The sequence below is a fragment of the Hylobates moloch genome, unplaced genomic scaffold, assembly GCF_009828535.3.
Source record: "Hylobates moloch isolate HMO894 unplaced genomic scaffold, HMol_V3 SCAFFOLD_1, whole genome shotgun sequence".
Taxonomy (NCBI): domain Eukaryota; kingdom Metazoa; phylum Chordata; class Mammalia; order Primates; family Hylobatidae; genus Hylobates; species Hylobates moloch.
In genome coordinates, this window is record NW_026652276.1 from 223,714,720 (window position 1) to 223,740,687 (window position 25,968).

The following is a 25,968-nucleotide window of genomic DNA, read 5'->3' on the forward strand; positions in this document are numbered from 1 at the left end:
TCTCATTCTCTTCCAACGAGTGCTTGGAGCTACAAGGAGGCCCCCTTTCCACTATGAGCAACCAGGTGCTCTGCTGTGTGGTCCTTTGTCTCCTCAGAGCAAGTGAGTCCTGGGTTCAGGGAGAAAATTCCTATCTGGAGTGCTGCAAGTTCCAAATCTAAGGCCTCCCCGAGGGACAGAAGAAGCATCAGGTGCCTCCCTGGGCTGTACTCAGGCATGCCTCTCTTTCTTTTCCAGACACCATGGATGGTGGAATCACTCAGTCCCCAAAGTACCTGTTCAGAAAGGAAGGACAGAATGTGACCCTGAGTTGTGAACAGAATTTGAACCACGATGCCATGTACTGGTACCGACAGGACCCAGGGCAAGGGCTGAGATTGATCTACTACTCACCGATATTAAATGACTTTCAGGGAGGAGACATAGCTGAAGGGTACAGCGTCTCTCGGGAGAAGAAGGAATCCTTTCCTCTCACTGTGACATCGGCCCAAAAGAACCCGACAGCTTTCTATCTCTGTGCCAGTAGTATAGACACAGTGAAGCATGGATGTCGCCTCTCTGTGCATAAATGTGCCCAGTCCTGCTTCCCCGACCAGGTGGCAGGGCTCCTCTGCACTGTATGATGGCAGGAAATGTCACTCAGCCACTAAGTAGGTTTAAAAAACTATATATAACTAAAACTCTCTATATGAACTATACATATAAAACAAAAACTATATATGTATATATTTATATATAACTAAAACTTTATATATGAGACTAAAATGATAGTTTTATATAGTTTTTTAAACTATAGTTTTATATATATATAACTATATATATATATATATCACTTTTTAAACTATAGTTTTGTAGTTTTATTTATTTATTTACTTTTTAGAGATGGAGTCTCACTCTGTTGCCCAGGCTGCAGTGCAGTGGCATGATCTCAGCTCACTGCAATCTCTGCCTCCCGGGTTCAAGCAATTTTCCTGCCTCAGCCTCCCAAGTAGCTGGGATTACAGGTGCATACCACCACACCTGGCTAATTTTTGTATTTTAGTAGAGGCAGGGTTTCACTATGTTGGCCAGGATGGTCTCGAACTCCTGACCTCAGGTGATCCACCCACCTCAGCCTCCCAAAGTGCTGGGATTACAGGCATGAGTCACTGTGCCTGTTTTATAGTGTTATATAGTTATTTTAAAAAACTATATATATATATATATATAGCCACTTAGTGGCTGAGTGAAGTTTCCTGTCATATATGATATAGATATAGATATGATATGTTTATATATGATATAGATACAGATATGTTATATATATGTTATATATTGTATATAAGATATATACATATAGAGAGAGTCAGAGAGACACAGAGAAGAAATGAAAGTTAATCTTACAACCCCAAGCTTTTTTCTATTTTACTGAATGCTAGATGAATAGATGAACGAATGAATAGAAATGAATGAATGAATAGAAAATTTTCCCTTCTTTCAGGAAGATAAAAAAGCCTGTGGAAAGAGAGATGTAGAAGACAAACCCTGTAATCGCAATTTCATATGACGCGTGTTTTAATGAGAGACGTTAGTGGAGTATAGGAAGTAACACAGCCAATTCTGTCTGGTGACATCAGGAAGGGCGTCAAAGAGAAAGCAAATTTTGAGATGAAAGTTATTGTTCAAATTTCACCAGATGGGCAAGTAGGATTTCACCAGATGGGCAAGCACCAAAAGAGGGAGGCAGGCTAAGGGAACTATGAAAGGAAAGAGTGATGAGATAATACCAGGAAAAAAATTATCAACACTCCCTCCTCCACCGGAATATGGCAATGGAAGAAAATTTGGACAAATGAATGGAGTCAAGTTATTGAACAAAATTGAGTTTCTTGTTCTAGTGGTCCTTCATTGGACATCTGTGTAGAAATATCCAAGAGGCTCCGTAAGTACAGGTCTGGCACTTAGAAGAGAGGGTCGGGCTTGAGAGAAATGTTTGAGTGATAGTTAAGCACACAGGTGTGAGTAAAACTTTCCAGGTGATCTTGTCTTCTATGCTTTCTCTCTTTATGCTCTGCCACCTATGCATTGAATTGGAAGGTAGGTGGTGTAAGTGGTGTTAATTCTTATGTTGACTTACAAATGTCTATTTGATCATATAATTACATTTCTAGAAATTGATGTTTCTATGTTATCCTTCAAATACAACTAAAACTGCTGGTTGAAAATTTTTGTAAAATCTTGTCAGAAGCATCAGATAACCTTAGTCTGTCCTGCTGTATTGTCCTCTTTTTCCAGGGATAAGAAATTTTTAGAAAAATATGAGTCCCTGTCCAGAATATACAAGCCTTGGCTCCACGAATTTTCTTCGAATTATTTCCTGGATTCTGTGTTTAGCTTTGGATTTCTTCTTCTGCATAGCCTATGGGAGTTTGACTCACACAGAGTCCCACAGAAACCAAAATACTAAAACATAGGGATGGATAAGACATTTCTCCCTGAATAGGATCTAAAGAACATTAAAATATGGTATCATGAGAACTACAACCAGTCATTGAAACTAATGTTTTCTGACAGTAGTAAGTAAAACACTGGAAATGAGATGGCTCTAAGATACTTCACTTTGAATATTCAGACCATACTCACAGATATCTCCACATCAGTCATTCTCTGAGCCTGAGGATGGAGCCAGGGACCTTCATGGCGGTGGCAGAGGCACAGTCCCATAGTGTTATCTGTGCCCTGTGTACAAGCCATTCTCCAGAGGTGATGGGATTGGGAAAGACTGTCTGTCCAATGAGAGGAAGAAAATGAAAGGGAAGACAGTAAGAGATAGACAATCTTGTTTTTCCTTGTTTTTCTTGTCCGTGACTAGAATGGACACAAATTCCTTTCTTTCAGTGAGGAATTTATTAAAGCAGGGCATAAGAACTTAAATAGACTTCAAAAATTCTACTGTAAAACTATTAACCATTTGCTTTTTTCAGGGTAATCTTAATACTGAAAAGAACACTGTAGCTATGAAGTTTCATCATAATCTCCATTCCCACAACCAGGTTGTAAGAGAGATATCACCTGAAGTGAAAGACAGGAAGTGGCCTCATAGCTACAGAAGCATATAGATGCCCTTCAATAGATACATCAATATTAACACAATGCAATAGCTATATTTTTTAAAAACAATTTCACTATTGCACAAACATAATATGATGGGCGAAGTCTTAATCTTATCTTTTCTAGCTACCTGTGCCAGAGAAGTAGAACTAAATATTAAATGAAAGCACAATTGGGAGGCTGTTATAAAAATGAAAACATAGGGCTTTCAAAAAAACTTTCCAGCTCTTTGTAATTGCTACACATTTCCAACATCAAGCCATTTAAACAAGTATCCCAGCCTGTTCAAATCAAGGAATTTCTTATGCCTCCTACAAACTATTTTCACTGTCCAGTACTTAGTATGACCGCCATTACAATAGAATAAATGTAACTAATTATTCTCATAGCCTCAACAGTGATTAACACGGAAACATACAAGCTAAATTGAGACATATTATTAGAATGTTTAGAATTAAGTCCCTCTATATATGAGGGAAATTGTCACGAGATACTCATGAGGTAACGATCTCATTTAGAAAATGATGAAGTGGCTTCAACATGATTATGAAGAAACATTGGACTTCCAGCCAAGGCACTGGCCTGCACGTTATCAGTATTTATGGTAGTGCCAACCTGTAGGTCTAGTGATTAACAACCATGAGTTGTCTTGGTGTCATTACTTTGAGGATATGAAATAGAAGCAGCAAACAGACTCCAATGCCATTCATTACCCAAACCGACACTCCTTTCCTTATAAGAAACTCACTTAAGTCATTACAATGCTCTATGTCTCCTTGTATCTTAATAAATTTGGAAGTTGAATTGGGAAGTCTTTAGGCCACTTCAGGCAGTGTATGGGTTTTTTTGTTTTCTTTTGTTTTAAGACGGAGTCTCACTCTGTAGCCCAGGCTGGAGTGCGGTGGCATGATCTCAGCTCACTGCAACCTCGTCCTCCCGGGTTCAAGCAATTCTCTGCCTCAGCCTCCCGAGTAGCTGGGATTACAGGCGCCCACCACCACGCCTGGCTAATTTTTGTGTTTTTAGTAGAGACGGGTTCTCACCATGTTGGCCAGATTGGTCTTGAACTCCTAACCTTGTGATCCACCCACCTCGGACTCCCAAAGTTCTGGAATTACAGGCGTGAGCCACCTCACCCGACCCGTATGGTTTTTTGACAGGCAGAGATGCACGTAACATCAGTCATGGGCAAAGATTACCACCAGGGGGCAGACTAGGGCATCCTTGGGATTCTGTGATCAGTCATCCCTCCTCGCTGGTGAATGGAGGCAGTGGTCACAACTCTCCCCAGAGAAGGTGGTGTGAGGCCATCACGGAAGATGCTGCTGCTTCTGCTGCTTCTGGGGCCAGGTATAAGCCTCCTTCTACCTGGGAACGTTGGTGGGCATGTGCGTGTGTTGGCATGGTCAAGTGGTGGCCAGCAGGGTTGCAATGTGGATTGTTTATGCTCATCGAAGGGAGAGGGAGAGGCCCTGCTCTCTAGAGGTGTAAAGGGTAAGGTGAGAGCCGCCGGTCAGAGGAGATGGGGGATTGTGGCCCTAGGGAGATGACGGGAAGATTGCACAAAACAAACAGGATTCTCCAGGAGCTGGGAGGACAGGGAGGGAGTGAGGCTCAGCTCTGCCTGGCATCCTGTCTGACTCGGCTCCCACTGGGCTCTCCTCTCTCCTCTCTCTCTGGCTTCTGTCTCAGCAGGCTCCGGGCTTGGTGCTGTCGTCTCTCAACATCCGAGCAGGGTTATCTGTAAGAGTGGAACCTCTGTGAAGATCGAGTGCCGTTCCCTGGACTTTCAGGCCACAACTATGTTTTGGTATCGTCAGTTCCCGAAACAGAGCCTCATGCTGATGGCAACTTCCAATGAGGGCTCCACGGTCACATACGAGCAAGGCATCAAGAAGGACAAGTTTCCCATCAACCATCCAGACTTGACCTTCTCCACTCTGACAGTGACCAGTGCCCATCCTGAAGACAGCAGCTTCTACATCTGCAGTGCTAGAGACACAGCGCCAGGAGGGGATTAGAGACCGCGGCAAGAACCCCTGCAGCTGCCCTCCGCCCCAGCGGGCCCCCTGAGTGCTGAGAAGGGAGGCGTGGAGAATGGAAAACCACAGCTTTCCTGACTGAGACATCTGGGAGTGTGTGTGCAGGGGGTGGGGTGGGGGTGGGGGGGAGAAAAAGAAACGAAGCACTGTGAGTGTGGAGTGTGGAGGAGGTGTAGTGTTCGAGACCCACGAAATGGCAACAGAGTTGGGCCTAAAGTGGTCAGCGGACATGGAAAGTTCCCTGAAAATTGTAAAACCTGGAATTTTGCCCTGACTCTGCCACATTAGTCATGTGTTCCTGAAAAGATCTACACATAATCCTAGTGGTAGATATGAAGACAGTTGTGTAATCACTGTGTATTTCCTATAATAAACTTCAGCGATTGGCTTTCTTGTCATCCTGCTGGGCTCTCAAGACAAAGATAACCAAGAGGCAGACAAGTAGAGAGTTATGCATGAATACGTTACCTTAGGGGAGGATAGCAACAGCACTGAATAGCATCCACTCCAAATTTGTGTTCTGTCCTCCTTGGACCGTGACCACCAAAATAAAATCCTTCACATTTCCTGTAAATGTTGGACGCCATCATGTTCTCCATGGTGTTTTGGTTGATGAATGAACAGAGTAAGACTCGGTACAAAGGGAGGGGAGCACCCTCTACGCCTAGGTACACACCATACGGAATGTATCGCTAGGGAAGGTGCTGGTGAGCTGGCTCCTGGGAAAGGTGTCAAGGGGAAGAGGGGGCAGAGGTACCTAGAAGGAAGACCTCAGGCAACATAGCTTGTCTACAGAGTTGGAAAGTTCTGCCAGTAGCTAGAAGACAGTAAGTGGAACAGTGAAAATCCTTTCCTAGGAGAAGCCAAACATTTACATTGACCACAAATCTGTATGAACTAATAGAAGATGAACAAAACATACGATCATACATTTAATAGAAGAAACATGTATGACCAATAAACATATAGAGATATTTTACTTCATTGATGATCAGGATAATATGAAGCAAGACACAATGATACATAGCTTTATACCCACTTGATTAGCAAAATATAAAAAGTTTAGAAATATAAAATGTTAGTGAGGGTATGTATTCATAGGATTACTTAAAAATTACCGATGGGAGCATAAGTACTATAAACCATTTGGAAACAGTTCAGCACTATCTCATAGTTGAAGATTCCTATATACCATGACTCAGCAATTCCACTCCTAGGTTTACATCAGGAGAAGTTCTTGCATACACATATCAGAAGACATAATACAAAAGCGTTCTTAACAGCACCAAACAGTAGAAAAACATGGCACCGAGCCACATATGCACTGAGAAGAGTGAATGAATAAACTGTGGCATATTCATATAAGTCAAAATGAGTGAATTATAGTGAAGAGCAAGGTTATAGGTGAATCTTAGCAATATAATAGCAAATCTAAAAACTAAGTCTAATGAGATTATGCAAAGCATAAGGTGCTTTTCATAAAGCTATAAACAAGTCAAGGAAATAATTTTCAGGACTAAAATATATTAGATCAAATTATATTGAAAGGAAAGCAAAGACTAGTTGTATGCTGGAGCCTACTTTATCAGCTCATGGGAACTGACTGTATACATTTTTCCCAACTCCAGTTTTAGTGACATAATTTTGTTAGCTTGAAACTGGCCATAGTGAGGGTATTTACACTACAGAAATCGGCAAACAGAACAAATTACAGTTTGCTTTATTTTCCTCCAGAGTTAGTTGTCAACCCTTTACCAACACACTACTGGCAGGGAATAATAATGACCCAAGTTCAGGATTTTTATAAGGCTGGGGCATGGCAGGAGATAGAATGAGAGAGAACTACATAGCTATACATTTAACTATTGTCAAGGTCTATCTTGCATAATGTTGAGGAGGAGATGTTTTACAAGTTCCTGTTATATTTTTAAATAAATGTTCATTGACAAGCAATGCCTGTGTGTTATGAAACATAGGTTAAGATAAATAAAATTATATGCATATAGCATCAAAAAGAAGAGAAAACAAATAAATGAATAGATTAGCGTTCTTACAAGAAAAGGATGAAGGGCATTTTATAGTCAAAACCAGGAGTGAAATAGCAGTGGCTCAACTGCTACCATCCTCGTGTAGACATCGGCTGCTGAATTAATCACAGCGGACAACCTACCACCCAACAGACCTGGACCTTTGTCAACCCCTTTGCAACAGAGAACAGGGGTTTAGACAACAAGGGTGAACGTGAAAGCATGGAGATGACACCTGGCCCCTGACCAAGGTGAAACTGACTGGAATAAGATGGGAGCCAATTCCGCAGTGGACACGCTGCTGCTTTTCGTCTCCGCTATGACCGTGTGTTGCTGGTGGTTACATACCCCACCTGGGTTCAGTCACCTCAGACTGTGCCATTGCCACTGAACTCAAGGACCCATTTTGGTTGTAGCCTTTTACTCTGTTAGTGTTTTCAGCCTGGAGAACAGAGCTAGTAAAATACTTTTAAAATATTCCACTGCTTCACTAGTGCCATGGAAAAGACTAGAGCTTTTAAGGCTCTGGCATGAAACAGGGAGACAGTGGTTACATTCCTATTTCATGCAGTCACTATTTCCCTCTACATTAAGCTGAGGAGTGTAGTGTTTCAGTGACATTTAGCATGGAACGGTGCTGGGTTCAGACCTGCCTTTCCCAAACCAGGTGACTGTCAAGGACACAGCCTACTGCCTATCTATATTACTTTAGGAAAGGAGACAACAGCATTGAACAGCATTCAATCCAAATTTGTGTTCTGTCTTCCTTGGACAAGTACCAACAGAATAAAATCCTATCACATTTCCTGTAAATTTTGAATGACATAAATTTTTGATGAGCAATTCTTTTTGAAGTGTTGGACTTTCTGTTCTGATTTTATATTCTACTCTCTGTGCTTTGTTGTATTTAAAATCAAGTTCACCTTTCAGAGGCAGTGATGGGTGAGGTAAGAGACAGACTCTTACATCCTCCTCCCCAACACACACACACACACACACACACACACACACACATACACACACACACACACACACACGGAGCCACTGTTTTTCCCAGTAATGGAGAAGCCACGGGAAGAATTTCAGAGGTTTCAAGGGAGCTAGGGTCTTCTAATTCCTCTATATCCTTGGATATCCCCACTCTTAATGTCAAAAATAATCTCTCGAACTGGTTTCCCAGAGTCTCAACCCATTTGCTATAGTACATGCACCATCTCAGGTGTCCAAAGGTGAATATTTGATTAGCTACTTCACAACTTCATACCTCTGCTGCTGTTTTTCCGTTCTGGAATGTGGAAAGCAGTGTGACTCCTATTCACTGACCAGTAGTCAATTTTAACTACCCATAAATATGTGAGTGTCTTTTATCTGTAATCTCCTATCTGGTGCCATTTTTGAAAACCAGTTAAGACTCTTTTATCCTAAAAAAATGAACTATGTCTAATTTCTTGAAAGTAATCATTGATGAAATACTCCCTGGAGAGTCTGAAGCCCCTGATACTGCATATTTAATGGTCATCCTCCTTTTAATAAGAGGTATAGGAAGAAATTTTAAATATTATTCCTAAATAACTTACATCAAGGTGAGCTAGAGTTAATTAAGTGGGACGAGGGATAATGAATTCAAGGGCATTTAAGAAAGATTAAAGAACCAGCGCAAAATGTTTTAATCAGGAAATAAATTGTTGTGTTTAATGACAGGAAAGAAGTCAGCAGAGTGACAGGAGCAGGGGGAGGAGGCGGTTGAGTACAGGACAAAATTGAAGAAGGCAGGAAGGCATCAGACCACTCAGAACCTTACTGGTCAAGGTAAATGATGCAGAATCCAACATAAAGCTTAACAGGAGACACTGAGGTTTTCAACATTTGACTTCTTTAGTAATCAGATTCGTGGCTGTGTGTGTATCTGTGTATTTAATCACCCTGGTCACAAAGTGAAGAAATAACAGACCGTGCAGGGAAGGCAAAATGTTACCTCTGCCCTCTTAGGGTTTTCGGCTGGTCCTGAGAATGGAACAGATTAACAGGAGGAAAGCATACACATGTATTTAATACAAGTTTTACATCACATGAAAGCCCCCATAATTAAAGGAAGACCTGAATGTGCAGTTAGAGTTGAACACTCACATACTGAATTGGGCAAAGAGTCATACATTGTGGAGAGGTGAAAAAGTAAAGGGGCTTAGGCTAGGGTTGCTGGTTGAATGGCAAAGTGACTAGGAAGGTGAGTATTAGTTTAATAAGCTTTTTTGGTACAGATTCCTTGGCCTCAACATCATCCCATTCTATCTTGGATGTGAAGAATATTCTTTCTTCCTGGTATAGATAAGACATCTTTTATATGGGAGGCTTGTTCCATTTTTCAAGAAGAAAAGGAGAAGGGTCAGAGTACTCCTCTTATACTTGCTATTGTCTTTAATGCCTCTAGCTCAAAATAATCCTTATGCCAAAGTGGCATATTTTGAGCAGAGGGTTGGGAGGCTTACGCTGCCACCCTCCAGCAGTGTGGACAGAGTTGATGCGGAGGGAAAACTTAGCTCAGGCAAGCAGTAGTTTAGCTCAGATAATGATGATGGTGTTAGAAATATGGGGAAAGTGAGACATTTAAAAGGAAGTAAATCAAAGGACTTGGCAATTGATTAGACATGAGCAGCAATATGCAGGGGGTGGGGGGTGGTGATTAAAAGAGACTGCTACAGACAGACAAATAAGAAGGACCAAGTGGGAAGAAGATCAAGATTTGCTTTGAAACTGGGAGTGCCTTAGGGACAGTAATCTAACCAGGAATATGGAGAGAGCAGTTGGATGTACAAGTCATGGACTCAGAAAATGGATCTGGATCAGAAGTACACCTTTGGGACATTTAGCATCACTGGAAGAACGAAAGTGCCTTCAACCCCTTGATAGAGAGTTTACACTGAAAAGAGCAGAGAACATAGGATAGAGATTTAGGGAACATACCTGCCTTGGGGAACAGTAAAAGGTTGAGGGAGGCAAAATGCACTGATAAACCACCATCGGCATTAGACTAATGGCTGAGTAATTGTGTAAGTAATTGCTAGTAACAATGCTGTGGAGTATGTGGCAGGTACCACATCAAGTGCTGCTTTTTTCTTAATTCCCCTCTGACACTTGGGATGCCTTCTTGGCTGCCTCGCTGCGGGGCGGGCCACTCCCCACTCAGGCAGGCCAAGGTCGAGCTCAGCGGGCATCGGAGGAATTCGCTCCTTTGACCACTAGAGGGTGATGTGGATCTTTCTATAAAATATCTGCCGCCCATCAAGTGGGGACTCACAGCTTCACCGGATATTTCAGATGAGATGTTTAGGTACTGATTGACCAAAAAAATTGCAGATATCCTGGGAGGCCAATTGGTCTTTAAAATGGCAGGATCTAATCTTAACATTTTGTAACACCCTTAGCGTTTACCCATATCTGGCACCTGTAGTTGTGTGATTTCTACATAATTGATAAATACATAAATGAATAATATCGTGATTTCTATTCAACATTGTGCTGAATTTGCAACCAGTGAAACAAGGGGAAAAAGTTGAAAGTGAGAAAGGAAAGAAAAATAAGTATTGGCGCATGAGAAGTTTATTTATAGAGATTCAAAAGGGTCTGAAGAAGCAATGCATTATCAATAACAAAATGTGGTAAGTTTACTGAATTTAACATAAATATAAAACATTATTTTATTTCCACATACTAGAAGCAGTTATGTTTCTTAACAAGAGAGACAATTTACAAATAATGATATAAAATATAAAATAAACACCTAAGAACAAATCTATTAGAAGATTAGCGAGACTATCATGCAGAAAACTATTAAAATTTTAGGGGAATGAGGGCCGCGCGCAGTGGCTCACGCCTGTAATCCCAGTACTTTGGGAGGCCGAGGCGGGCGCATCATGAGGTCAGGAGTTCAAGACCAGCCTGGCCAATAGGGTGAAACCCATCTCTACTAAACATACAAAAAAATTAGCCAGGCATGGTGGTGCACGCCTGTAGTCCCAGCTAGCCCAGAAGCTGAGGCAGGAGAATGGCTTGAACCCAGAAGGCGGAGCTTGCAGTGAACCGAGATCATGCCACTGCACTCCAGCCTGGGCGACAGAGCTAGACTCTGTCTCTAAATAAATAAATACATTTAAGGGGATGATTTTAAAAGTTTGAAATAAGCTGGGCGCAGTGGCTCACGCCTGTAATCCCAGCACTTTGGGAGGCCGAGGTGGGTGGATCACCTGAGGTCAGGAGTTCAAGACCAGCCTGGCCAACATGGTGAAACCCCGTCTCTACTAAACACACAAAAAATTAGCCGGACATGGTGGTGGGTGCCTGTAATCCCAGCTACTCGGAAGGCTAAGGCAGGAGAATTGCTGGAACCCGGGAGGCAGAGGTTGCAGTGAGCTGAGATTGCACCATTGCACTCCAGGCGGCTGGGCGACAGAGTGAAACTCCGTCTCAAAAAAAAAAAAAAAAAAGTTTGAAATAAGTAAAGATATACAACATGATCATGAAAAAGTGAATCCAATAGTAAGGTTATTTCAATTTCTGCAGTATTATCTATATATTCAATACCACAGTAATCAAACTACAAAAGATTTACTTTATGAAATTTGGCAAATAATCTACAACTAAGTGAAAAAGAACAAAAATAAGCAATATTTAAGATGTACAAAAAGTGATGTGAATTGCTCTACCAATTATCAAATTATATTATCATTTAGGATAATGAAAGAAGCGTGATTAAATAGGCGAATGGAAAATAGAAAATGAAAAATAGGCTCATGAATATACAGGAATTTCATATATAATAGAGGTGTTATTGAAGCTATATGGAGGAATGATGTAATATACAAGTTATTCTGGAACAGGTGGTTATCCATACAAGGAAAGATGAATTTAAACCTTACTTCACAATATATGTCAAAATAAATCACAAGTGGATTAAATGCTTAAATGCAAAATTCAAAATGTTAGGAGTTTTGGTAAATAATAAGGATTATATCTTCATTAGCTTGGGCTATGGGAGATTTTTTTTAATAAAGAATTAAAAAACATGTTTACCCCACATAAAAGAATGATGCATTTTACTAAAGAAATCCAGCAAAAAGTAGCACAAAGAGAATAAAGACATACACCACAAATTGGAAAGATATTAGCAACACATACAGCTGACAAAGGTTGGGTATCCAGAGACTAGAAAGAACTGTTACAAATAAATAATAGCTAATCAACCAAAAAGAAATATGGACAAAGGGCAGTTTACAGGCAACACTGGTGGCCTATATCAAATATGTTCAACCTTCTTAGCAACCAGAAAGAAGCAAATTAAAACTATATTGTACCATGAGATAATATTAACATACTAGACTGGCAAAATTAAAAGTATATTAAATAGCAAGTGTAGTCCTAGATGTGGAACATCTGAACACACTCATGAGCTGTTGGTGGGATCATTTATTTGGCTTAATCACTTTGGAAAGCATTTTGTTATGTTACATAAAGTTGACATGTTGACTTGAAGACGCAGTCTTTACATTGCCAGATATGGCAACAATCTTGCACCTAGAAAAGCAGAGACATGTTCAAGAATACAGCGCTGTTTGTAGCAGCACAAACACCCAGGGAAAAATTAGTGTGCATTAATTCAAGAATGAATAAATTCTAGCCAATAAATATAGTGTAATACTAGATAGCAGTGAAAGTAAATTGTCTAGATTATGTGCCAACATATTATCACAGATCTAATGTTGAATGAAAAAATAACATTATAGAAAATATATAAACTAGCTGATTCCTCTTAGATACATTTCAAAGACACACAAAATTAAATACTACATAATTTACAGATTCTTGTGTAAATGCTAAAGACTGTAATGCAAAGCAAGTGAATGACAAATTTAAACTTCAGATTACACCTACCTGGGCATGACGGAGAACCAATGACTGAGAAATTTTCAGCAATAATCTAACTCTTAAGCTGATTGGTTCAGGCAAAGGTCTTCATTTTATTGCTTCTATATGTGCATTGCATATTTGTCATAAATATTGTTCTGTATAGCTCAACATTTAATTATTTAATGTAGCCGGGCACGGTGGCTCATGCCTGTAATCCCAACACTTTGGGAGGCTGAGGCGGGCAGATCACTTGAGGTAAGGAATTAAAGAGCAGCCAGTGACATGGTGAAAGCCTGTCTCTACTAAAAATGCAAAAATTAGCCAGGTGCGGTGGTGGGGGCCTGTAATCCCAGCTACTTGGGAGGCTGAGGCAGGAGACTGCTTGAACCCCGGAGATAAAAGCTGCAGTGGGCCGAGATCACGCCACTGCACTCCAGCCTGGGAGACAGAGCAAGATCCATCTCAAAAATAAATAAATAAATAAATACTTAATGTAAAGCAGCTGCTATGTGATTTTATAAGTGTGTCAAAAGCTACTATTTGTAAAGACCGAGTTGTATGATTCCTTACCTGAGATGGAAAGGAGGGGAAGAAGTAAATTGACAAGTTAAAAAAGTAAATAGAGTATAAATTAGTTCAACCATTGTGGAAGACAGTGTGGCGATTCCTCAAGGATCTAGAACCAGAATTACCATTTGACCCAGCAATCCCATTACTGGGTATATACCCAAAGGATTATAAATCATTCTACTATAAAGACATGTGCACATGCATGTTTATTGCAGCACTGTTCACAATAGCAAAGACTTGGAACCAACCCAAATGCCCATCAATGATAGACTGGACAAAGAAAATGTGACACATATATTCCATGGAATACTATGCAGTCATAAAAAGGATGAGTTCATGTCCTTTGCAGGGACATGGATGAAGCTGGAAACCATCATTCTCAGCAATCTATCACAAGAACAGAAAACCATATGTTCTCACTCATAAATGGGAGCTGAACAACGAGAACACATGGACCCAGGGAGGGGAACATCACACATGGGGCCTGTCGGGGGATGGAGGGCTACGGGAGGGATAGCATTAGGAGAAATACCTAATGTAGATGATGGGTTGATGGGTGCAGCAAACCACCATGGCACGTGTATACCTATGTAACAAAAGTGCACATTCTGCACATGTACCCCAGAACTTAAAGTATAATAATTTTTTAAGTAAATAAATGTATGAGTGATTTTACTTAAAAAAATAGCAAAACAGTGAGTCACAGAAAAAAAAAACTAAAAGCAGGCTGAAACTTACACTATTTTTAACAGCTAAAACAAAGCCTGCCCTCCTACATTCTATGAAATTGAAATGACTCTGTCCCATGTACAGAGAATCTACGAAGGCTATGGAAAGTGATCACGTCACAAGCAGGTTGCTGACGGGGGCTAGGGGAGCGGGTGAAGAAGCCTTACAGAAAAAGCTACCACTACGATTTCTCTCTGAGCCAACCATGTGCCTCAGACTTCTCTGCTGTGTGGCCCTTTCTTTCTGGGAAGTAGGTAAGGCCCTGTTCTGAACTGGTTGAATTTCAGTTCCAAGACTCTCTCTTGTGGCTGCTGTATCAAGCTCCCTTCTGGGCTTTTTCTACAGCTGCTGTCTCCTTCCTCCACAGGCTCCATGGACACCAAGGTCACCCAGAGACCTAGACTTCTGGTCAAAGCAAATGAACAGAAAGCAAAGATGGATTGTGTTCCTATAAAAGGACATAGTTATGTTTACTGGTATCGTAAGAAGCTGGAAGAAGAGCTCAAGTTTTTGGTTTACTTTCAGAATGAAGAAATTATTCAGAAAGCAGAAATAATCAATGAGCGATTTTCAGCCCAATGCCCCAAAAACTCATCCTGTACCTTGGAGATCCAGTCCACGGAGTCAGGGGACACGGCACTGTATTTCTGTGCCAGCAGCAAAGCCACAGTGCCGAATGTTAGCCCTTCTTAGAACACAAACTCATTATGGACCCAGCTCAGGAAGTAAGTGTGTAGCAGGTTGGTAGGCACTACATAACAGAAAGCCAACTTGAAAGACAATAAATCAGAAGGAAAAACTTGTCAATAACAGCAATAAGTGAGCAAAAAACAAAGGGGGGTTATTTAAAACAACTGATGGGGACAAAACCCCAGGGAAGGGGCCAGAAGGCATAAAAAGCTTGGATTCTTCGGTGTTCAGGATATTAGGTAAGATATGCTAGGTTACCTTCTCTCTCTCTTTCTATATGAGCTTTATGGATTTCTAACAATCTTCATTTAAAGAATGGGATTCTGTGCTTTTCATTTGGTGAAGTTGTGAGTGCAGAAATAAGAATGACAAGCAGATCAACTGTGTCTTTCAGGTAGACCCTGATCTTCCGACGCAGCACATTTCCTTGAACTAGAGACAGACTCTAAAAGGCTTTTTGACTGCTTCTCACAGCTCTCCCTGCCACAGAAGCTTAGTGGGAACCATTAGCAATTCCTGCCCTCTGGAATGTTACAATCACAAATTTTTATTTTTATTTATTTATTTATATTTAATTTTTTTTGAGACGGAGTCTCGCTCTATCACCCAGGCTGGAGTGCAGTGGTGTGATCTCGGCTCACTGCAAGTTCCACCTCCTGGGTTCATGCCATTCTCCTGCCTCAGCCTCCCGAGTAGCTGGGACTACAGGCGCCCGCCACCACGCCCAGCTAATTTTTTGTATTTCTTTTAGTAGAGACGGGGTTTCACCATGTTAGCCAGGATGGTCTTGATCTGACCTCGTAATCCGCCTGCCTCAGCCTCCCAAAGTCCTGGGATTACAGGCGTGAGCTACCACGCCTGGCCAACAATTACAAAGATTTTTAAAGCAACTCTGTTGAGACATAAGATATATATGAAATATGTATGCAATAAACAAATGCAACCGTTGCAATAAAACACACCCCCGTTTTAAGTGTACACTTCAACAAATTTTAACACACTTTTATACCCATGTAACCATGATGACAATCGATACAAAACATTTTCATCGTCTCAAAAACTCCCCCACATCTCTTTATTGAAGTCTTGTTAATTTCTCTCAGCATTGCTTTGTATTTTTTATTATACAGATCCTATACATATTTTGCTAAATTTTATTTTAATAAGATTATTATAAATGTATTCAATAAAAATATTTTCTGCCAAGATTTCACATCAGCCTAATTCAATTTCATCTTCACATTTTTCAATTGACATCTCTACCTCTGCATATTACATAGAAATACCTTCTCCAGAAATTGCATATGGTTTGGAACGACCATATGTGAGCTCACAGGGTCAGCCTCATTTACCACGTGAACCAATCAAGTGATAGTGCTGCTCTGTTTCCAGGTAAAATACACTCATTTACATGTACTGGAAAAGCTGTGAAATTTCTGCAAGGTGTACTTTAAGAAGAGGTACATTTTGTTAATGAAAACATACTTATGAGTTAAGATTAATTAAAGGGAATATTTTGCAATTCAGCACATGATTTGGAATGAGGGGTTGGGTGTTGCAGCCCTGCTGGTCAAGCCTCTGAATTCCGTTCTTGTTTCTCCTGTAGGCCACCTTCATCAGGTCTATAGTTCTACAACACAGAGTGTCAGTAATAGGGAAGGTTGTTCATGTGAGAACAGGAACTACTTGGGGTTCTGTAGTTTCTGCTCAACTTTGCTGTGGACTTACAATTGCTCCAAAAATACAATTCACTAACTTAAAAATGGATACAAGTATTCAGATGGAGAATTACCATATTGGTTGGAGGCACGAAATGGGAACATACTGTTGAATCTGTTGCAATATAGGAAGGGTGTTTAATGACATAAACTTTTTCATTATTTACTCCTTTATCTAGGAAATAGGACACTAACACTGACTACAAGGAGGATCTTAAATACAGTAGAACTGTCTAAATTCTATCAATAAGAATAGTGTATATATCACCAATATTGGGATCTGAGGTGTCTCAGAATTAGTAACACATAGTACTGTAGAGATTATTTTAAAACATAGTGTGGAGATAATTTTGTGATTCCATTTTAGGAATACTATTTCTGATTACATGGTTTCTTAGCATAAAGCCTCACTCTTTCATGCAAGAGAGTATATACTATCATACTATGTCCCTGTAGTTTTCTATTCCAATAATGCTCCTTAGGAATAAAATATACATGATAATCATGATGATGATATGGATAATGATGAATACAATTGATAATGCAGACTGTATGTAGAAAGACAGATGATAGAATTTGTACCACGTTTCCAGGACTAGAATGCAATCACGGTAAGTATAATATAATACCTGTTATAATTGAAGTCTGTAAACAGTCTAAAAAAGTAGTTTAAATTGTTTCCCTTGACACCTTGACAAATCTGCAAACTACACATATAGGCTGAGCACTTCCGAGGCTATATGAACGTCCTAAAAAAATTTCCTGTCTGTGGATTCCAGCATAACGTGTATTCTCTTCTAAGGCAGAAGTTTTTAACCTGGGATCCATGGACCTCCAAGGAGTGCACAGATAAAATTCAGGGAATCAATGAATTTGAATGGGAAAATAGATCTTTATTTTAACTAACCCCCACCTGAAATAGTGAGAGTTTTCAGATTCAGCAGGTTATATTTTATTTAATGAAATTTAAAGGTGTTCCTATATTAATATATGAGAATTTTAAAAAATTTGATGTCTGCATTTCAAAATAATTTTCTATATTCTAGTTTATGCATTTAAAATGTTATTCTGAGATGGGGTCCTTAGGATTTATCAGTCTGACAAAGAGGTCCCTGGTACAATGTGAAGAACTCTTGGACACAGAATTAGATCCTCAACGCAGGCACGATTGACAACCTGAAGCCTAGACCTAGGCATTGGAAGCAACTATGTTGCAAGCATTCTTTCTCAGAGTTTCACCCACACTGCTGCACCTCTTAATGCTTCTCACTCTAAATAATTACCTTATATTCTCTCTCTCTCTCTCTCTGCCTTCTGTTTTTCTTCTAGGAGGGAATAGCAACAGCTTCTAAACTCCACCAGCTTGCAACCAAAAGTTTCATCATGAAAGCATCTTTTAATTGCAGATAACCTCAGAAATAGAACATTTGTTTACCAAAACAAAAGCATTCATTAAGAAATCATCTAGGATCTTATTTTTATTTACTAAAACTATTGGGAAGAACCTATGTTATACAATGAATTTACACTCATACAAATTTCTACTCAGTTGGAAAATGATACTTTAGTCAGCTGGTACAACCCTACAACCACAAATGTCTGATTTCACTTGATACAGTATTGACTTCCTAATTTCCTGTGAATTAGAACTTCAGGTCCAGAAAGTAATAAGAGCAAATGCAAATCTAGTGTTTCTTATGTACTAAGAACTGTTGTAAATGCTTTATTTATGTAATGTTCGTCACAGGTTTGGGGGTAGTTACTTATTATCTCAATTTTACAGATGAAGTCAAATTGAAGAGAGGCTCTGTAACTTTTCCAAGGTTACCTAGCTGCTATATGGCAGAGACAGGACTAAAGCCCATGTGGTGTCCCAAGTCCCTGCTCTAATCCACTGTCACTAGGGAAGGGGCGCTTCAGACACTTTGCTATTCCTAAAATTACAGGAGTAGCCCCACCCCATCTCTACTGTATTAATTATTTATAGTGAATACAGAGGGTGTAGAGAATCGGTTCTTTAAAAAACAAAAACAAAAACAAAAACAAACCAAAAAAAAACACTAAACTTCCAAACCCCTTCTTGTGTTTAGTTGAGCACAGGTGCATGGCACTCTGTGTATGACTCTGACCAGGAAATGAGGGATTGGCTCTTCTGACCATGCAGGCAGGCACTTGTCCATTTAGAAGGGATATAAAAAGCTTCTATAAGCAGAAGAGGAGGTGTATGTGACTTGATCTCTCTAATTCTTAGTCTCACCATCTGCAAAATCAGCTGTGAAAATCAGTCATCACATAGCAATGACAAATTCTTTATATTAAGCCCCTGGGAGGGGCTAGATCTCAGCCCCTTCCATTGGCCTCTCTCTCTCTCTCAGAGCCTGTGTCTGTAACTTCAGAGAGATTTCATTGCTGCCATGGGCAGCTGGGTCCTCTGCTATGTGACCCTGTGTCTCCTGGGAGCAGGTGAGCTCAGCACACATCCAGTTGGTCAATTCCTATTCTGGGCTTGCCAGGCCCCTCCCTGGCCAGCACCTCTCTTCTGGGCATGATCTCCAGCCTTTGTCTCTTGGACCCTTGGATGCTGACATCTATCAGACGCCATTCCAGGTCACTGGGGCTGGATGGGATGTGACTCTGGAGTGGAAACAGAATTTGAGACACAGTGACATGTACTGGTACTGGTACTGGCAGGACCCAAAGCAAAATCTGAGACTGATCTATTACTCAAGGGTTGAAAAGAATATTCAGAGAGGAGACCTAACTGAAGGCTACAGTGTCTCCCAAGAAGAGAACTGGCTGTTTCTTCTCATGGTGAAGTTGACCCACACCAGCCAAACAGCTTTGTACTTCTGTCCTGGGAGCACACCACAGTGGAAGCACAGCCATTGTCTCTCTGCGGAAATGTGTCCTAGCCCTACAGCCCCTACCACATCCTCTAGCTTAATTTTTTCATTTTTAATATTTTCTTGAGATTTTACTGTGTCCTGTTACTTTTGAAAACACAAAAGATACAAAACTGAAAAGAAAATAGATCCTTTATCCAAGGAGCTGAGAGTCTAGCAAGAAAGTAATTATAATAGAATGGAAAATATAATATATAATACTATAATCAGAAGTCATTTCGGAGCTTAAGGGAGGACATGCCCAATTCTGTCTGATTGAATCAGAGAAAGCAAAGAGGCAGTCACATTAGAACTTCACCAGATAGACCTGGTTCTGAGTAGGGCATTCTGGGCAAAGAGAACAACTTTTGCAAAGGCATATTCAAGAGTGTAGCACTTTGGGGAACAATTTACAAAGAGAAAGAAGATGATCAATTTATATGAATCAAAAGAAATGGAATACATTTGAGGACGTAGACAGAAAGGAGCTTTTGAAAAAGTTGAGTTTTTGGTTCCATGAATATAATAAGTTATGAAAGTCCTTTGTAGGCTGTTGCTCAAAAGAGAGAGCTGAAGCTTGTCATCAGCAGACAAGCAAACGATACAATTTTTCAATTTTCCTCATATAACTTTGATCCTTTACAAAGGGCACAGTTTCAAACAATATGAAATCATGTTAGCAGTAGCAGTTCCCATTTGGGATAATAGGGTTCAACTGTCTATGGAACAATCAGATAAAAACTAGAAGTAGGCAACTGCATAGACAAGATGTGAAATTGAGATGCCATAAGGCTGGACTAGAGGTTGAAATTCTGCAGATTTCAGCATGTAAATAAATTGAACTATGGGGACAGAAAACTCCAACCAAATATAGATTTAGATCACAGAGATAAAAGGCATGGAAATTAAGACTGTGGTATTCTGGTTCCTTATAGAGATTAAAGAAGCCTGAGAGTGAGGAGTGATTAGAACATGGGATGTAAAAACAAAAGAGAGAAAGAGAGAGAGTGAGAGTTTTGTTTTGTCTAGTATTTGATATTTCTAAGAAAATTAGGGAAAAAAATAAAGGTAACCCAGGCAGAAGAAGCCGCAAACACTTGTTGGGTAACAGGGAATAGTCGGTAAAATGTTATATGTTAGTTTGCTGAGGTGAACAGAACCTATTCCATTGAGGTTCTTTTTGGAAAGACAGAGACTTAGCTAAGATTCCAAGAAATCACCAAATTAGGAAATGAACAGCCTTCATGAATGAAGTTGCATGAGTCTGCCTACCAATGGATAAAGGATAGATAGGATAAAAGAATAGCTGCAAAGGATAAAAGAATAGCTGAGGCACTGAAGTAGAAGCTCCAAGTGAGAGGACTAAATCTAACAAACATGAAGAATTATTATAAAACCACAATAATAAAAGTGGTGTAATATAGGGGCATTGATATATAAATAGATCCAAGGAAAAAGATACATGTTCATAAACACACAGCAATGGTACCGCAATAATCAAAGAATATATTTTTCAACAAATGGTGTTGGGAAAATTGGGTATCTATATAAAGAAAAATAAGTGCAATTGGACACATCTCAATATATAGCCAAAATTAACCCCAGCTATATTAAAAGCATAATTGTAATAAAATCACAAGGCTTCTAGAATACTGTATAAGAGCACATCTTCATGGCCTTAAAGCAGGGAAAGATTTCTTATTCTCTCAATCAATAGGGAATAGATTGATAAAAACGGCTATATAAAAATTAACATATTGAATTTATCAAAGTTAATTACATAACAGTGACAAGATTGACTGTATAGTGACATATCATTAAATATCTGTATATTTATACCAAATTAATATCCCTATTTATATTTTCAAGAAAAGCTAGTATATATAATTTATTTTTTAAAAACCTACAAACTAGGCCGGGCGCGGTGTCTCACGCTTGTAATCCCAGCACTTTGGGAGGCCGAGGCGGGCAGATCACGAGGTCAGGAGATCGAGACCACGGTGAAACCCCGTCTCTACTAAAAATACAAAAAAATTAGCCGGGCGTGGTGGCGGGCGCCTGTAGTCCCAGCTACTCGGAGAGGCTGAGGCAGGAGAATGGCGTGAACCCGGGAGGCGGAGCTTGCAGTGAGCCGAGATCGCGCCACTGCACTCCAGCCTGGGCGACAGAGCGAGACTCCGTTTCAAAAAAAAAAAACCTACAAACTAATGTATCTACAGATCAATGAGAAAAAGGTAACTGTCAATAGAAAAAGTGAGTGAAAACCATAAGCATCTAGCAAAATCTCACTGGCCATTAAACATGTAAATGTGGCTAAATTTACTAGTCAGGGAAATAGAAATAGAGTCCAATGAAATATATGCCCACACGAATGGCTACGATGATAAAAACAGTAACTATCAAGTGTTGGCAAGGGAAAGTGTCAAAAAGAACTCTGAATCACTGGCTAGAGTGTATATTGGCAGATCCACGTTGGAAAACAATTTGGTATTATCTAGTAAAGTTCAAGATGTGTGTACCCACTATCCATCAATTCCACCCTTGAGAAAAGCTTTTCTAGAGAAACCCTTCTATGAAAATCAGGACAAGAATATTCACTGTAATACATCTGTAACAGCAAAAACGTATAAAACATCCAAATGTAACTTAACAGAATAAATCCTGGTTATTAAAAAGAAATTACACAGCAGTGAACATTCATAAACTAAAACTAAACACACAAACATGAGTGAATTTCACAAATTTGAATGAAAAATTACATTGCAGAAGAAAGGTACAGTATTGTCTCATTTGTGTAAAGTTTGAAAGCATGTAAAACGAAACACTATTTTGTTTGCTTATGTGCCTACGTATTAAAATATAAAAGAGAAGCAAATAATTACAAAAACAAACACCTCAATAGAGTTAGAGAACAGAGGCATGGAATCTGGGAAAAGAAATAAGAGCTTTCAAATATTCTGATAATCTTTTATTTCCTGTGCCAAGTTGTTCTTTTAAGTGACCATTCTGTTGGTATGTTATCAAGTTATTATCTATATATTCAAAGTTCATTTTATAATGTGGAGAAAACAACCTCACTGAACAATTAAATTAGTAAGGAGAAATCTATGGAAAGATATACATTAAGCTGCTAACATTACTTACCTGAAATGAGGATGAGATGGAGGAAGAAAAAAGTAAGCAAAAAAAAAAAATCAAAAAATTCACTATTTAAAATAAATAGTTAACAGAGAGAAAAAGCAAAAAAGGGAGGTTATCTAAAAGAGGCACTAGTAAATGAGCAAGCTAAAATACACTAGAAAGAGCTAGAAGGTGAAGTATTTTTCAAAGCAGTGGCTAGTTTCAGAATCACAAAGATAGCAATTACAACAGAGATCCCTATTATATAAAAGATAATTAGATAATTAATAGCCAGAAGGAACGTCCAGTCTTGAGTTAGAAACTGATGCTCAAATTAACGGCAAAGGACATTTTTGAAACTGTGAAACTTTGCATAAAAACTAAATAGTAGATAAGATGAAAATGCGTTGATGAGAAAGGATGATCATTAACTGAAAAAAAGCTTATCAAACAGAATTTCAAGAATATTGTTTATTTAAAAAAGTGTCTATATATCTACACATTTATATATGGGGGAGATAAGGATCTAGAAAGACTCACTAAGGTGTTAACAGTGATAATTGATTTCTGGCAGTGGTGTCATATTTTTATTTTGTTATTTTATTTTCTAACTTTCTAAAATATCAGTGCATTGCTTATATTAGCAAAAATAGACATAAAATATTTTTAAATGAATACAAAATAACTTAGTTATATTTACTGAGTTAGGATAAAAGCTTTTTTTCCCCTGATACCATGAAGTGTTTTTGCTCAGGAACATGAAGCAATAACATGATGATTATAAGTCTGTGGAGGGATCACGTCACAAGAAGGTGCAGACTGGATGAAAAAGCCTCATCCCTTTGCAACGTCAATGCGATCATGGGCACCAGGCTCCTCGGCTATGCAGCCCTGTGTCTCCTGGCAGCAGGTGCGCCCTGAGCACAAAAGAAAAATCCTTGTCCTGGGCTTGCCGACCCCCAGATCCAAGCTTTTGTTTTGTTTTGTTTGTTAAGCTCTTTCCTGGACTCTTTCCACAGCATCTGTTTCGTTCTCTTACAGGCTCTTTTCATGCCAAAGTCACACAGACTCCAGGACATTTGGTCAAAGGAAAAGAAAACAAAGATGGATTGTACCCCCGAAAAAGGACATACTTTATTGGTATCAAAAGAATCAGAACAAAGAGTTTATGCTTTTGATTTCCTTTCAGAATGAACAAGTTCTTCAAGAAACGGAGATGCACAAGAAGTGATCCTCATCTCAATGCCCCAAGAACACACCCTGCAGCCTGGCAATCCTGTCCTCAGAACTGGGAGACACGGCACTGTATCTCTGTGCCAGCAGTCAATCCACAGTACTGAAATGTCAGTTCCTCTTAGCACACAAACTTGTCACAGACCCAGCTCAGGAAGCAGGTGATGTATTAGGCTGGAAGGGAGTGACAGAAAATAACTGGAGCCAGCTTAAGCCACAGTGGAATTTAACACAAGGATAAAGGGTGTTTAGCAGAAGTCAAGAGGTGATAGACAGTTCTGAAAAGGCACCACTAGGGCTGGGCTCTAGAATGTCTGTCTCTCCAGCTCTGATTTTTGTTCAGTTTTGGCTGCTGCATGCTTTTCTCTCCCTGTACACTATCTCTTTTTCTCCAGGCCTCGTGGTGAGAATGAGATGGTCACTAAAGATTACAAATTCAGTTTCCATCATTTCCCTACACTGATAAATGCCAGCCTGGCTCTTTCTAAGCCTGAGTTCAAAATCCCAGGAGAAAAAAAACAGATCGGTCATGATCCAGCCATGAACCATCTCACAGAGCACTCAGCAGTAGGCATGTATGTATGTATTTAAAATCACATAAATATTACTTTTCCACTCACCTCAAGCAAGGGAAGTGCTCTGTTTTTCTGCATGTACATTCGGTCTTGTTGCTTCTATATGATAGAGAGTACTCATACCCATTTCTTTGGAAATACATACGCAGACTTTCTCCTGTTTCCTGCCAGAATTGAAAATTCTTGTACATATACCTTCATAGACTTGTATGATTGCTTTATAGGATTATATACCCAGAGCAAGTCATGATTGCTGAGACATGGAATTCTATGCATATTTTATCTATCTAAATACCACCATGGGTTCTTCAGCATCACTGTATACATCTGCAATCCCACATAAAAGTGAATACGGTGTTTTCCTACATCCTAATATCTCCTTTAATCCTTATCCAGTGATCTAGATTGTTTTCAGTCTAGCAATGTAAAGAGATTCCAATCTCTGTCTCTCTTTCTCTCCACCCCACGCCACCCACCCCTCTCACCCACCGCCAGAATATCATCAGTGTTTACCATAAGGATACAGGTGACAATTTTTTTTCACTAAATAAAACCAGTAATTTAAAGGAACTGAGAGATTATGTTGTACTACTACAATAATAACTGGCAACAATCTAGAAGGCTGAATAATGTTCTCTCCCTCCTTTTCTTTCCCTTGCAATTTCCTAATTACTAATGAGTTTGAGCGCTTCTTCATGGGATAGTGGTCCTGGATTTCTGTTCTCAAAATGGCCTACCCATATCCCTGGCAAATTCTCTATTGAGAGTTCTATATTTTCCTCAACGATTTGTAGGAGGTCCTGAGATATACAAGATATTAGTCTCCTTTTTGAAATTTTAGGCAATGGAAATACCACCACCCAATTGGCACCACCCCTGTCCCAGACTTCAAAGAATCAGTAGATGTGGGAGGAACCAGGTGATCTCTTACCTTAGCAGGTGCATGCATGTTATCTCCATTATGTGAATGGAGATATCCATTCCACTATCTTTCACTTCCACTTTGCTGAGTGCTCAACATGCTGTCTCTTCCATCATTACTCATGTCTTTGAGCAGCGTAGAAAAGTTACCAGCCATGGCCGTCCCCAAACTACTATCACCCACCGACAACCCTTTCCATCCAGAACTGCTGAAAAAATGCTTCACTCCATTTAGCTGTGCTTTTTTACAATATGGGGTAAATTTGATTCAAATTAATTCTTATTGCTCTTTTCTAAGTGAATTATGCTGCCTGGTTATAGCAAAGGACAGAAAAACTTCACACATCTTTTTGGAAGACTTAATACTTGCCCACGCGTTATCTCTTTTAGGGCCAAATTCCATCCACTGCAAACACCTATCTCCTTGAGCTCTTGATATGACAGCTGATCCATTTTGATCCCACAAAAGC

The 25,968-nt window shown here is 39.7% G+C and overlaps 3 gene segments (V, D, J or C); all 3 read left to right on the forward strand.

Moving 5' to 3' along the window:
• Window positions 1–53: 53 nt before the first annotated feature.
• On the forward strand, window positions 54–7,358 carry LOC131384207 (T cell receptor beta variable 19-like). The segment is given in 3 exon segments: window positions 54–102; window positions 238–527; window positions 7,311–7,358. Coding segments are annotated over 3 exon segments (387 nt in total).
• LOC116814444 (T cell receptor beta variable 20-1-like) lies at window positions 4,410–5,111 on the forward strand. The segment is given in 2 exon segments: window positions 4,410–4,470; window positions 4,783–5,111. Coding segments are annotated over 2 exon segments (390 nt in total).
• Window positions 7,359–14,564: 7,206 nt separating the features above from the next.
• Window positions 14,565–24,000, forward strand: LOC131384215 (probable non-functional T cell receptor beta variable 23-1). The segment is given in 3 exon segments: window positions 14,565–14,613; window positions 14,727–15,017; window positions 23,765–24,000. Coding segments are annotated over 3 exon segments (576 nt in total).
• Window positions 24,001–25,968: the final 1,968 nt, after the last annotated feature.